The following is a 14,407-nucleotide window of genomic DNA, read 5'->3' as shown; positions in this document are numbered from 1 at the left end:
GCCCTTACCCCATCCACCAAGGTCTGTAATGACATCTCGTTGAATTTGGCCGCAGCTCGGCCTCTGCCGCTGGCAACAGCTGGTGCAGGCTCCTGTGCCATTGTGCAAGAGTGGTTGAGAAGCCTGCAGAGGTGGAGAAGCTTGCTGGACACTTTGAAAGCACCGCGAATGATGACATCATACTGTGGGGCTTTCTGACACGAATTGGACAATTAGCAAGGCTGCCCACATGCTGGGAATTAATTGGCCACTTGAGGGAAAATTGCGTGGAGCTGGCTGACACATTTTTGTGTGTGTCAGAAACCCCACGTTCGGGAAAACCCGACCATTTCCCACACAAGCTGAAAATCGGGCCCTTTAAATCAGGTTACTCACAGGTGGGGGACTGAACACACTTATTAAAAATGTTTATTTTTGGTAATAATCCCATTTTCAGCTGTATTAATGAAACTGCACCAGGTTACCACTCTTAAATACATCGAGGAATACTTTTTAATTGAAATTGTGCTCGTTCATGGTAGATTTTACATTTGTGATTATACAAATGATTTTTTATCGGAAACTTGAACTTTAACCTAACCAGTGCAATTTCAAGCACATTTCAGGGACAAATTTCCTGATTGCTCCTGGTCTTAGGTATTTCTGACTCTCAGAACATTTTACACTGTATCATTCTGTAGGCGTGGTCACTCAGGGCTGTTACGACTTCCATATTGTCAATATTTTCCAGGTCATTAATGAATACATAATCAAGATGAGCATCGTCTTTCGTGCCTTCCTTGATGTATTGCGTTAAGAAGCTGTTATGCACTATATTTACCAACTCTGTTTCTAAACCACTTGGGTTTTCCCAGTTTATGTTAGGTTGCCTGAAGTGTCGCATTAGAATAAGTTACTAGTTCTGTAAACAACCTTCTTGTTTCTTTTCTCAAAATTGTGCGGATTATCCATAACTTCTTGTGGACAAATTGAGGGCTATTGTGGATATTTATTAGCACACTCTGTACTAAATCTAATTGTTAAATTGTTTTTAAATTTGCTTACACAATTGCTACAGTGACACAGAGGCACTCTTCTTCTCCTCTCCCATCCTTCAGCTCACACTGCTCTTCACATGACATTGAGGAGGTAGAAGTGGGGTTGGCACAGAAGGGGGAGCCAAGAGTGTTGCTGAGAGGGAACTGGGAGTGGATTTTCTTTTTTTCCAAGCAGGACACTGCCCATCTACGTGGTTGGCATGTAGTTTGGTCCCTGTCCCTCAATTCATGCTGGTGCTTCCCTCCCTATCCCCCATTCAAACCAGCACTGTTTTCCCCTTCCCCTCAGTTCATGCAGGAATCATTCTCCTACCCTCTCCTGCGTTTCATGCTGCCATGTTTCTTTCCGCTTCCTCTTGTTTCATGCTTATGTTCTCTTTCCCTTTTGCCTTAGTGCCACTCCTGGTTTCTACCTGCTGCTACTTTGAGGAATTGAACAGTGTGAGTGGGAATTCCTGATTTCATAAAACGATGTCAGAAATCCTGCCCATAGCGTGCCAGTGTCCAATCATCTAGAGCAGCAGCAGGTAGGAGCCGGGACTGGTATGGAGGGGCGGGGCCGAAAGCAGCTTTGAGAGGAGCAGTTACAAGTGGCACAGAGGGGTTCCTGGGAGTAGGGCTGATTTTTGCTCCTGAACCCAGACAAGTGAATAACATTCTCAAAATGCTGATTGTCTATGTGGTCTACCCACCTGCCCCTCTTGCTAATAATTCCTACAGGTCAGATTTACTATCTTAAGTACAAGATCTCAGCTAAACGTCTCATTTCTTTGTCCACGGCTGCTTCGGACAGGTTGCCTTGACCAGAGATTCCATGGATCAGTTTTTCCAGCTATACACTATCTCTCCTAGTTTCTTTCTAACACAGAAGCTGCTGGTTCCCTCATATGCTTTCTTTTAGGCTACGCATTACCTTACCCATTTTCCCTCAAACTGTGGTCTTTCACTCCAGGCTCCACTTCCTCACCTGACTTCCTTCGGGTTGCAGGGACATCTTTAATCAGGTACCCTCAGACTGTGCGCTCCCTCATCTGGCTTCCCTTAGGTTCTGGGGATTCCTTCACCCAGATATAGTCTGACTGTGGGGCTCCTTTGCTTGGCTTCTCTTGGAAAAACAGGACCACTCTGATTACTAGCAATACTATGGGCTAGGAATTTGGTGCATTTGCGCCTCCCGTTAGCGCCTCCGGGGGGCGTTAACAGGACGCAAATGACTTTTGCCCGGGCATGGCGCCGCTAACAACTCCCGCTAAATTCAGCGAGAGTTTAGTGGCGGCGGTAACCGGTAGCGTCCCCCTACGATGGCGACGTCATCACTGTGCACAGCGCCCCGTTTTCGCCCCACCACAAAATTGGCCGCGCCCCCTGAATCTGTGCCAGATGATGACAGCGACCGATTCAAGGGGTGGGAATGGAGCGGCAGGTGGCTCGCGGGGCGGTAAGTAAAGGGGAGGTGGCGAGTGGGGGAAAAAAAAAAAAATCGGCTGAATTACTTGTCGCGGCCCGTTGCGTCTTTTAATGCGGGGTCTGTGCTGCGATATTTGGGGTTAGTGCTCCAAGAAGGAAGTGGAGTGCTTGAATTAGCGCTCCACCTCCCTCTTGGGGCGCTAAAACTGAATTTAGTGATCGCCGGGCACTATTTCTCGCCGGGCTCTAAATTTATCGCCCAGGCGATGTTAGCAACCCAAAATGGTCGCTAACTAATTTTTCCCCTTATATCTTCCAGTTTCAGTCTTTGTAGCTTTGCGAAGAAGGGCATAAATATATCAGGATTTAATTAGTCTTTTATGCCTTTATTCCTGCTGAATATTCTGTTTCCTTGGAATTCTAGAAGATTTTATTGTAAGGTATTGGACATCTTCACCATGATAAAAGCAAAAACTATGAAAAAATCAAATTTTGCAGAGTAAACTTAGCCTAAAGGATCTGTCTTGTCAGAATCCTCAGTTGCCCCATGCTGAGTGAATTATGTTCCAGTAATTGCTTACTGGAGAGCAGATCACTTACTCAACATTCTTGAGGGTGATTTTCTGATTGGTCCTTGCACTGGAGACCGTGATGTAGATGTGCAGCGCAGTCAGTTGCAGCATTATATCATCTGCGAGATCACCACTGAACCGTTCTTTCATCACGTCGCTGCAGCTCTACAGAAGGAAAGCAACAACTTTTGAAGTTATCCAGTAAATATTAGAAACAGAGAAGAGCTCTGTGGATCCATACATTTTTTTATGCTTCCAATTTTCTAGTCTCTCATGAAGACGTTGATTCTTGCTGGGTATGGTTGCCTTCTGGTACCTTTCTCAATTGAGCATTTTTCAGTTGTGAACCCAGCTGGTGAGTGTTGCCAGGCTACTTGACCAAAGGAGGGGAGGGCAGGGGGAAGGGCACTTAAATCCTATCCTCACTGGACACGCACACACACGCACTTCCTAGCAGGAGTCAATGGATAGCAAATAGGAGCAGGAACTCTAGCTAATTTTCTGATCACGAGCCTGGAGACACTGAGGTGAACCATAGCAAGCTATACCGCTGCCCCATTTGAAGTTGCCTAACTCACCACAGAACAGAGTTTGAACTTGGGACCTTCCTGGCTTGCAAGGCCTAGTACCACATCGGATGGTGTATTTTTCCACTCAACCATTGAAGAAAGATCATAATGATACCAATCACCTGATATCATCTCTATTGGCAGGTTGATGTTCTCATGTGTTGGTATATTTGGTGTTGTTGACACCAGATATACTGCTATATATTGCATGGTTACCCTGCTTTCCTTAATTGTACAGTGACCCTCTCCCAATCACTTCTGATGCCCCTTTCCTGGACCGCCCCCCCCTTCTCGGTCCTCTTTAATGTTCTACCTAAGGGCTGCCTGCCAGCGATGATGCAACACGATCTTCGAGTCGTCTTCTCCAGCGAGCTGTCTGGGGATGACAATTAATTGTCCGCAGCTTGCCGGTTCGGTGACAATGAAGCCCGACACCCAGTATTATGTACACCTTGGGCCTATCCATTCAGGCACAGAGATCATCCCCTGCGTGCCAGTTTCTGGCATGCTTGAATTTCTAGGTCCCATTATCTAGGGTCACAGATGAAGACTGCCACTTGTTGGAATGCCAATAGGATGGCACTATCTATGGAACTGTATCTCAGCATGAATCACTACCATACGGAGAGAAAAAGGTGGCGGGCGGGGGGGGGGGGGGGCGCGGTGGTGGGGTGCGCGGCGGAATACAATTTTTTTTAGCACAGTGCAGATCATGAATGAATGACTTTGGGTCTGAAAACCATTTTGGATAGGAAATAATTACTGTGCGTTTCTACAGAGTAAGTTGGGAAGTTTTATGTACTAGCATTGCATGGGGGACAGCAGCAAGCTAACCGTTTATGCTCAACTACAAATGTAAACATTATCTGCAAAACGTTATTACAGGGAATTACAGGCCAGTCAGCCTAACCTCGGTGGTGGGAAAATTATTGGAAAGAATTCTGAAGGACAGGATAAATCTTCATTTAGAAACACACGGATTAATCAAGGATAGTCAGCATGGATTTGTTAAGGGAAGGTCGTGTCTGACAAACTTGATTGAATTTTTTGAGGCGGTAACAAGGAGGGTAGATGAGGGTAGTGCATTTGATATAGTGTATATGGACTTTAGCAAGGCTTTTGATAAGGTTCCACATGGCAGACTGGTCACGAAGTTAAAAGCCCATGGGATCCAGGGCAAAGTGCCAAGTTGGATTCAAAACTAGTTCGGAGGCAGGAAGCAGAGGGTAATGGCTGATGGGTGTTTTTGTGACTGGAAGGCTGTTTCCAGTGGGGTTCCGCAGGGCTCAGTACTAGGTCCCTTGCTTTTTGTGGTATATATCAATGATCTAGACTTGAATATAGGGGGTATGATTAAGAAGTTTGCAGATGATACTAAAATCGGCTGTGTGGTTGATACTGAAGAAGGAAGTTGTAGACTGTAGGAAGATATCAATAAATTGGTCAGGTGGGCAGAACAGTGGCAAATGGAATTCAATCCGGAGAAATGTGAGGTAATGCATTTGGGGAGGGTTAACAAGGAAAGGGAATACACATTAAATGGTAGGACACTGAGTAGTGTAGAGGAACAAAGGGACCTTGGAGTGCATGTCCACAGATCCCTGAAGGTAGCAGGCCAGGTAGATAAGATGGTTAAGAAGGCATACAGAATGCTTGCCTTTATTAGTCGTGGCATAGAATACAAGAGCAGGGGGGTTATGCTTCAACTGTATAAAACACTAGTTAGGCCTCAGCTAGAGTACTGCGTGCAGTTCTGGTCACCACATTACAGGAAAGATGTGATTGCACTAGAGAGGGTACAGAGGAGATTTACAAAGATGTTGCCGGGAGTAGAGAATCTTAGCTATGAGGAAAGACTGGATAGGCTGGGTTTGTTTTCCTTGGAACAGAGGAGGCTGAGGGGAGACCTTATTGAGGTGTATAAAAATATGTGGGGCCTAGATAAAGTGGATAGAAAGGACCTATTTCCCTTAGCAGTGGGGTCAAAAACCAGGGGGCACAGATTTAAAGTAATTGCTGGAAGGTTTAGAGGGGATTTGAGGGGAAATGTCTTCACCCAGAGGGTTGTGGGGCTCTGGAACTCACTACCTGAAAGGGTGGTAGAGGCAGGAACCCTAACCACATTCAAAAAGTACTTGGATGTGCACTTAGGATGCTGTAACCTGTAGGGCTACGGACCAAGAGCTGGGAAGTGGGATTAGGCTGGATAGCACTTTATTGGCCAGCGTGGACACAATGGGCCGAAATGGACTCCTTCTGTGCTGTAACTTTCTATGATTCTAAAGAAATTTTAGTCCCATTTATTTTATATGTGTTAATGCATCCATTAAGATAGCAAACAACTCAAAATCAACATGTTCATATGCTAATATCACACAGCATAATTTCTAGAAAATTTCAAGAGAGATGTGCCTAAAAAAGGATAAAGATTTTCATTTTCATCAGAGACATCTACTATATCACTCAAAGATATCAATTAACTGGTAGTAAACTCAAGAATTAAACGTGGTATGCTGCAAATGTAGACGGATCTCCTGGAAATACTTATTATTGTACGAGGTTGATTGTTCAGACCTGGAAGAGATGCGTCATTTTAGGGACGGTGCTACATCTATGTAGGCTGAGAAGGTAGTTACCACAATGTAGGAGCTAAGTGTGGCAGGAAATGCACTGATCATTCACAAATTTAGAAATAACAACAGAAAATGCTGGAAAAACTCAGCAGGTCAGGCAACATCCGTGGAGAGAAATTTGAGTTGACGTTTCGGGTTGAAACCCTTCTTCAAAACTGGAAAGAAAATAAAATAGATCGAAGGCAAGGCTGTGATCGAACAAAAGAGACAATAAAAGGTATTCGAAGCCAGGCGAGATGGTAATAGGCCCGTGGAGACAAAAGGCAGCTGAGATTAGGTGTGAAGTGTACTGGCAGGTAAGAGACAGCTGCCAGGTGAGAGAAACAAAAGGAAAGGGGGGTGGGGGGGGGGAAAGGACGACCTAAAACAAAGGGGTGGAAAAAATTATAAGTAAAAAAGTAATAGGGGCCGAGGTTATGATCTGAAATTGTTGAACTCGATATTGAGTCCGGAAGGCTGCAAAGTGCCTAGTCGGAAGATGAGTTGCTGTTCCTCGAGTTTACGTTGAGCTTCCGTGGAACAATACAAGAGGCCAAGGACGGTGAGGTCCGAGTGGGAATGGAGCGGTGAATTAAAATGACAGGCGACTGGAAGCTCGGGGTCACCCTTACGGACTGAACGGAGGTGTTCCGCAAAGCGGTCACCCAATCTGCATTTGGTCTCCCCAATGTAGAGGAGACCACATTGTGAGCAGCGAATACAGTATACTAGATTGCAAGAAGTACAAGTAAATCGCTGTTTCACCTGGAAGGGGTGTTTGGGGCCCTGGACAGTGGGAAGGGGGGAGGTATAGGGGCAGGTGTTACATCTCCTGCGCTTGCACGGGAAGGTGCCAGGCGAAGGGGAAGGGGTGCTGGGGGTGATAGAGGAGTGGACTAGGGTGTCTCGGAGGGAGCGGTCCCTACGGAATGCTGAAAAGGGAGGGGAGGGGAAGATGTGTTTGGTGGTGGGATCACTTTGGAGGTAGCGGAAATGGCGGAGGATGATCCGTTGAATGTGGAGGCTGGTGGGGTGAAAGGTGAGGACAAGGGGAACCTTATCGTGGTTCCGGGAGGGATGGGCAGGTGTGAGGGCAGAAGTGCGGGAGATAGAACGGACACGGTCAAGGGCCATGTCGACCACGGTAGAGGGGAATCCTCGGCTGCGGAAAAAGGAAGACATGTCGGAAGCACTGGTGTGGAAGGTGGCATCGTCGGAGCAGATACGGCGGAGACGGAGAAACTGGGAGAATGGAATAGAGTCCTTACAGGAGGCGGGGTGGGAGGAAGTGTAGTCCAGGTAGCTGTGGGAGTCAGTGGGCTTGTAGTGAATATTGGTCGATAATCTATCCCCAGAGATGGAGACGGAGAAGTTGAGGAAGGGAAGGGAAGAGTCAGAGATGGACCATGTGAAGGTGAGGGAAGGGTGGAAATTGGAAGCAAAGTGAATGAAATTGTCTAGTTCGGGGCGAGAGCAGGAAACGGCACCGATACAGTCATCAATGTATCGGAAAAAGAGGTGAGGGAGGGGACCTGAGTAGGACTGGAACAAAGATTGTTCCACATAGCCCACGAAAAGGCAGGCATAGCTAGGACCCATGCGGGTACCCATAGCAACACCTTTGATTTGGAGGAAATGAGTGGAGTTAAAGGAGAAGTTGTTCAATGTGAGAACAAGTTCAGCCAGGCGGAGGAGGGTGGTGGTGCATGGGGACTGGATGGGCCTCTGTTCAAGGAAGAAGCGGAGCGCCCTCAGGCCATCCTGGTGGGTGATGGAGGTGTAGAGGGATTGTATGTCCATGGTGAAAAGGAAGCGGTTGGGGCCAGGAAACTGGAAACTTAAAGTGGCGGAGGGCGTCCGAAGAGTCGCGGATACGCACAAATTTAGAATGTGCTACCAAGATATTCTGAGTGCAGGAGCCCAGTTCAATGGAGCATGAACAGATAACTTGTAAATGCATCTCTCATACAGTCTCGATAGCCACTGAAGTGTGATACATTAAAGTGAAAGCATCGCTTCTCTTTGTAAAGCTGCCTCTACAGTACCTTTGTTATCACATACAGCCAAGGGGTCACAAGAGCGAGTAAGCACCTTCCCCATACCAATATTTAAGCAAATAAATGTGACCATACAGACCAGAAAGCCATATAGGTCAACCATCTTGGTTTCACGCTGACTGTCACTGTTTTAGGGGCCTGGTCCACGTGTCAGAATTTGCTGCCAAAAATAAATGCAGACCAAGACCTCTCCCTTAACAATACTCCTTCATAAATCCTGCTGCTAATGGATGTGATCCCAACCACTGCATACTATGGGTGGGAATTCCTGCAAGAACAGGAATTTCTACCTACAGTATGCAATGGCTGGCATTGCTCGAAGTAACAGCAACACTCTGATAGGAGGGAGAAAAAGAGGGGTGGGGCGGCACTATTAATAAAGGATTCTATCACATCACTAGAGTATAAGGATGTTCTAGGGCACACGTAACATGGATTGAGTTAAGGAATAGCAAGGGAAATAGTGCCCTTGATTCTCTTGACTGGCCAATCTACTGTGGTTTGTCAACATTTTCTGTTCTAATCTTAGATATGAACTGCTGACTTTTAGCCTGGATTTTCCTTCAAACACCACCCACTTTCAGGCAGTGTAGAGGTGGTCTTGCAAGTTAAATGGGGCAGAGAGGCTCTCCACCAAAACTCAACCCCAAAAATGACCACCACCATTTCCTTCCCGTGACCCCGCTGTGTCCCTGATCTGCCTGCTGGAAGTGTGCCCAGCTGTACTTAAATGAAGCAGGAGGATGTGGCCAAATCCCCTCCAGATTTTTTTGCATTTACACCCACTTATCACCCCAGAAAACTATTGTCACTATAAAGGTGGTGGTGCTGAGTCTGTATGGTAGATGAGAAGAGATCAGGAAGGTGAAAGGTCACACAGGAGTGCAATTCTGCAGTGCTGTATTGGCTGGGACCACTTCCATTAATTTGAAGGTACTTTGTGTAATTGTTTGAGAATTTACCAAGAGAGCCTTCAACTTCTTCTCAGTGATTTTATTCCCTCAAGTGTGGGATGCCATTCATGTCACCCATGAGGCTATAAAGACCCCACCTCTAAGCCTCATCAACTTCATAACAGGGAGGGTTTCATTCCCTAAATATCCAGATAATGAGTGATGCAAGCCACATCATTATGCATCTCATTACACACAGCTCGTGGAGTAGCCAAAATGCATTTATTCTGAGGCACTCCAGGTTACCTGCAGTGCTCAATTACAGCAATGTGACAGGGTGGGTGATAGGATACCTGGGTACCTGTTACAGCATTGGCTTTAGAATCCAAGTACAGAGACTGAAAAAATGTTCAATGGGTCCTTGGGCATTACCAGGATCATGTGGAACAGATCACCGGGATGCTGAAGTCCCATTTCTAGCCCCTGGACAGGTCAGAGGGAGTCCTGTAGTATAGTACAGCAAGGGGGAAAAATTCAGTATCGCAAAGTTTAGCGCCTGGCGCTAATTATCACCTCCAACGGCAAACTTGGCTTTTATCGCCCCTGGAGGTGATTGGAGCACTAAATCAGGCTGTCTTAAGGCGCAAAGGTCGAGAAGTGAGGCGCTACCTCAGAGCGCTGGCGAAGCAAGGAAGGGCAAATCAAAATGAACCTGCAAAGTGCTGCTCAGTACCCAAAACTCCTTCACACAGTGTCGAATCTCTCCAGAAGTCTCTCTCTCTCTCTCTCTCTCAGAATGCGTGGTGCAAAAATGTCACCAAAAAAAAAAAGGCAGGAAGTGGTCGCCTTTAAATAGCGCTCCCCCAGTCCCTTTCTGACTGCAAAACGTTCCCCTCAACCTGTCGTTGCTAGCGGCAGGTGGTAAGGCAGGGGGCGCCACCCAATATCCGGTCCGGGGCGCTGCCGGGGCGTTGCACACTTGACTGACATTACGATCTGCCGGCGCAGGAGATCGTGGCGGTAGTGTTTAGCGCCGCCGCAAAATGTCTAGTTAATTTTGTGAGCGGCACAAACATCGCCGCGCATGGGCGCTAGTTGCTTTGCGCCCCATTAGTGCCCTCTTAAGGCACTAACAGGAGGCACAAACAACTGAATTTTTCCTCCCAAGCGTTTCCAGAATTGTAATGGTTTACTGCATCATCCATAATTTAGCCATTACAAAGGTAGTGGGCTTTCCAAGCAAGGAAGGTGAAGAGGGAGAGGTGCTGGAGACCAATCCCCTGCTCACAACAAAGAATGCCACGAGCAGAGGTGGGCCTGGACGTCTCGCTGCCAGCATCACGTGCCATCAGGCAGGAGACTACCATCAACTTCTTCCAATAAAAAGATTGTCCTTCATTTGCATGACACAATAAAGTGCTTCATGATCCCTTGCCTTGCTCTCACGTAACCATTCAGCCAATCTGTATTACCTACAATATCCTCACTGGGAGAGGACAGTTACAAACATTAATTACCAGATAGGGATAACAGGAAGCATCCCTGGAAGGAATATACCAACACACTGAATTGTGAGAAATGTACATGTCCCTTCATTGTGCTGTACTGCTACTACTTCCTATCATCATGACTATCCCTTGTGAGTAAAACGTGTGATCCTACCTCTTACAGTAAGTCTCAGGAGGCAGTGAGATTTGCGGCTAGAATTGTACCGATGGAGCTCTCGAAGACTGAGGTGGCAATCATCTCAGTGAAGCTGATGTCCTTGAAGGACCTGCTTCCAGTGTCATGTTGCTTGTGAATTGATCTCCTGCGGTGCCACAGCCACCAGCTGTTCCTCACATCATGCCATATCACCTGCACTGTATTGCAGACGTGGGTTGTGGACTCCTCCAAATTTCCCACCATCTGCACCACACGAGAGAAGACTCTCTTCACTGTCTCCATGAGATTTATGCTCCTGAATTATAGGTCTTTTAAAAACCAGGTTCCTGAGATCTTGTGCTCCTCAGCTCAGAGCAGCAGTTCTGCTCCCTTCGGGGACAGACGGCTGTTTCCTCATCATTCCCAGCTCCTCCCACATCACTAGTGCTCTGTCATTCATCCAGTGATGAAGGTACTTTCTGACTTGTGAATCAGGGGATGTAACTGAGCAATAAGAAAAGGCCTTTCAAGTCATCAGAATGTCTGTTGACTACAAAAACTCACAGTTGTGTAAGTGCTCTACCCCATTACCAAATGAAACCTTACAGCTTCTCCATCTCCCATAGGCTCCTCGGTGTGTCTAACCAGCAGTTACAGAGATTCTGCCTCATGCCTACTGAGGGGCCTGATGCTAGCAGTCCTTTGCCACTAGATTTGTGCATGGTTCTCCTTTGCAAATAAGATTTTGACATGGTGCAGACTAATTCACAATGCCCTAGAAATACAATGACGCTGTGCCCGTTTTACAGGTGTAAAATGTGAGCCAAAGCATGCAATATGGTGGGCAGTGTGTGTGCGCACATTCTGAGCCGGAAGTGTGCCTGCCGCCATATCGATATAGGCTTCAAAAGAGGGGCCATGGCCCGTATCTGAAACAGGCGTTAGTCAATTTGCATATGCAGATAAGGAGCCTATTTGATGCCTCCCTTACCTGTACTGACTGTGTTCAGGAAAACCAGGTCTACATGTGGCCTTTAAAGGAACCACCAAAAAGGTAAATTTTCAAAAATACTTACTTGAATGTGGAAATGGGAGGTGCAGGAGTGCTCCTCCCAGATCCACATTATAACCGTGGGCTGCTGCCGACCATTGCTCACCCCAACCCCTTCCTGATCGCTACCCGACCCCTCCTGGTCACCCCGCACCTGGTTGCCCCCTCCTCTGGTTGCTCCCTCTCCCAGTCAACCCCACTCCTCCTGACTCCCCTCCCCCCTCTTGCAAGACCCATCTGCGTCGCTGGCAGTGGGCTGAAATTCAAATGGTTTTCGTCAGCGAGCTGCCTGGGGCTCAATGATCTGATGTAAATGAGGCCTGAGGCCCGATATTGGTTGGGCTTTGTGCCTATCCGCATGATGCAATCTCCAGTGGGAGTCCTGGCCATTATTAAAAGTGTCAGTACACCTCTTCAAGGGAGGCTGCATCCAGTCAGGGCTGAAATCTGTGTAATTATAAATTACTGGTGGAAAGTCTCTACCTGCCCATAGTTGTGCCTTCTCTGCTCCTATACTAGCGGAAGCTGGCTTGTCCAACTTGGGAACTTCAGCTAGTTCACATGGCATTGTGGAGGGATCAGGTGTATTCCTTGATAATGTAGCAGTAAAGGAACGAAAGCTTCAGACAGCCATTGTGTAGGACTCACTACCTTTGAAGGGGGAACTTGACATATTATCATGCACTGTTCTGATATGAAATACAGGTTTCTGGCTTGCATTCCAACATCCTATGCCTGATGTCCCCTATTTAGGCCACTGCTGGTGAGCATCTGTTTATGGTTGCCAGTGATCAGTCGGGGGTTTAGAAAGACATATATTCCTTGTTGGATGGTAGAAAGTGAGGCTCTCTACCAGGAGAATTCACTGAACAAGAACCCAGCCACAGCCACTGCAATGCTGGAGTCCTTGAACTTGGCGAGACGTGAAAGGTGGAGGAGCCTTGTGGAGACGACTAACTTAACTCACTCCAGCAGGAAAACATGGGCCCTGCTCCGTCAACTTGGCGGGGCAAACCCCGCCTATAAACACAGGATGACCATCAGAGCGAAGGCCATTGCATCCCACTTGATACAAACATCAAAGGCTCTGGTGGACAAAGAATTCCGATGCCAGGTGAAGCGGCAGCTTTTGACAAACTTGATGGCGGCACCAAGGTCGTCAACTATGTCTGATCCATTCACCTTGGACGAACTAAACACTGCCCTGTCGACAACCAAATCTGGAAAAGCTGCTGGTCCAGATGGTGTTTACCCAGGATTCATAAAAGCACTGGGGCCCAAAATGAAGAGATGGTTGACCTCCTTCTTCTCTGAGGTACTGGCAACTGGTAAAATTCCACCTATTTGGAGGGAGACTAAAATAATTGCCCTCCTATAGCAGGGGAAGAATGCTTGTGAAGCCTCCAGCTATTGCCTGATCTCCTTACTTTGTACTTGTTATAAAGTGCTGGCGAGGCTACTACACCAGAGACTAGCCCCCATCATCGAGCCAACCATTCCGAAGGAACAAGCAGGCTTCCGGAGTGGCCGTAACTGCTGCAACCAAGTGGTAGCTTTAACAACGCACATCGAAGCAGGCTTCCAGTGCCAGCTCAAGCCATAGCACTCGTGAACCCCTCCGCGGCGTATGACACAGTATGGAAGCATAAACTGCTTTTCAAACTCTCCACCATTTTACCCTGCAGAACAATGATCCATCTTTGCAACTCTATGCTTAGCAACCGACATTTCCGTGTGTACTCTGGCACCCAGAAGAGCAGATAAGGGACATTGAACAATGGACTCCCACAGGGTTCTGCCCTGGCACCCATGTTATTCAACGTTTACACCAGGGACTTGCCCGAAACAGAGTCCCACAAGTTTGTATACGCTGATGACATTGCCTTGGCCACACAAAACATGAATCTGTCCATCACTGAGGAGACCCTGACCAGTAATTTACAGAGGATAGAGGCCTGCTTCCGCCGATGTCGACTTCGGCCAAACCTACAAAAGACCATCACCTCGACATTCCACCTCAACACCCATCATGCAAACCAAGCTTTGAAAGTCTCCTTTTGCGGCGCAGAAGTAAACCATGCCAAAAAACCCTCCTATTTAGGAGTCACGCTAGATCGCACCCTGTCATATAGACAACATCTTCAGAACCTTGGGAAGAAACTAAAGAGTAGGGTCAACTTGATCCAGAAACTTACCAGATCCAGATGGGGAGCAGACGCTCAAACCCTCTGTACAGCTGGACTTGCCCTGGTGTACTCTGCAGCAGAGTACTGCTCTTCGGCATGGCTATCGAATCCGCATGTCAAATCCGTTAATGTTCAGCTGAACTCTACTATGAGAATTATCACTGGTATGCTTTTATCAACACCAACACCTTGGCTGCCCGTGCTTGCAAACATCACACCACCACACCTACACCGCGAATATGCAGTCTCCAGAGAATACAACCGCTACACCAGCAAAGATATACCAATCCAGGCCAACTTGAACAACCTACCACCAACCCGTCTCAAATCTAGAAGGTCATTTTAGACTGTCGCCGAAAACCTTCCGCGATCTCCCCTC

At 47.3% G+C, this 14,407-nt stretch overlaps 1 protein-coding gene across 2 annotated transcripts in view; it reads right to left on the bottom strand.

Moving 5' to 3' along the window:
- frmpd3 (FERM and PDZ domain containing 3) overlaps window positions 1-14,407 on the bottom strand; it is a 485,785-nt gene that overhangs the window by 95,391 nt on the left and 375,987 nt on the right. For both annotated transcript variants that reach the window (XM_085997856.1, XM_085997864.1), the window contains one exon: window positions 3,045-3,181. In XM_085997856.1, the coding sequence (XP_085853982.1) occupies window positions 3,045-3,181 (137 nt within the window). The remainder of the gene's footprint in view (window positions 1-3,044; window positions 3,182-14,407) is intronic.

This window comes from Somniosus microcephalus, chromosome 1 (assembly GCF_052327205.1).
Source record: "Somniosus microcephalus isolate GS21.2 chromosome 1, FLI_Smic_1.0, whole genome shotgun sequence".
NCBI classification, from domain to species: Eukaryota; Metazoa; Chordata; class Chondrichthyes; order Squaliformes; family Somniosidae; genus Somniosus; species Somniosus microcephalus.
This window is presented reverse-complemented; position numbering and strand designations above follow the sequence as displayed.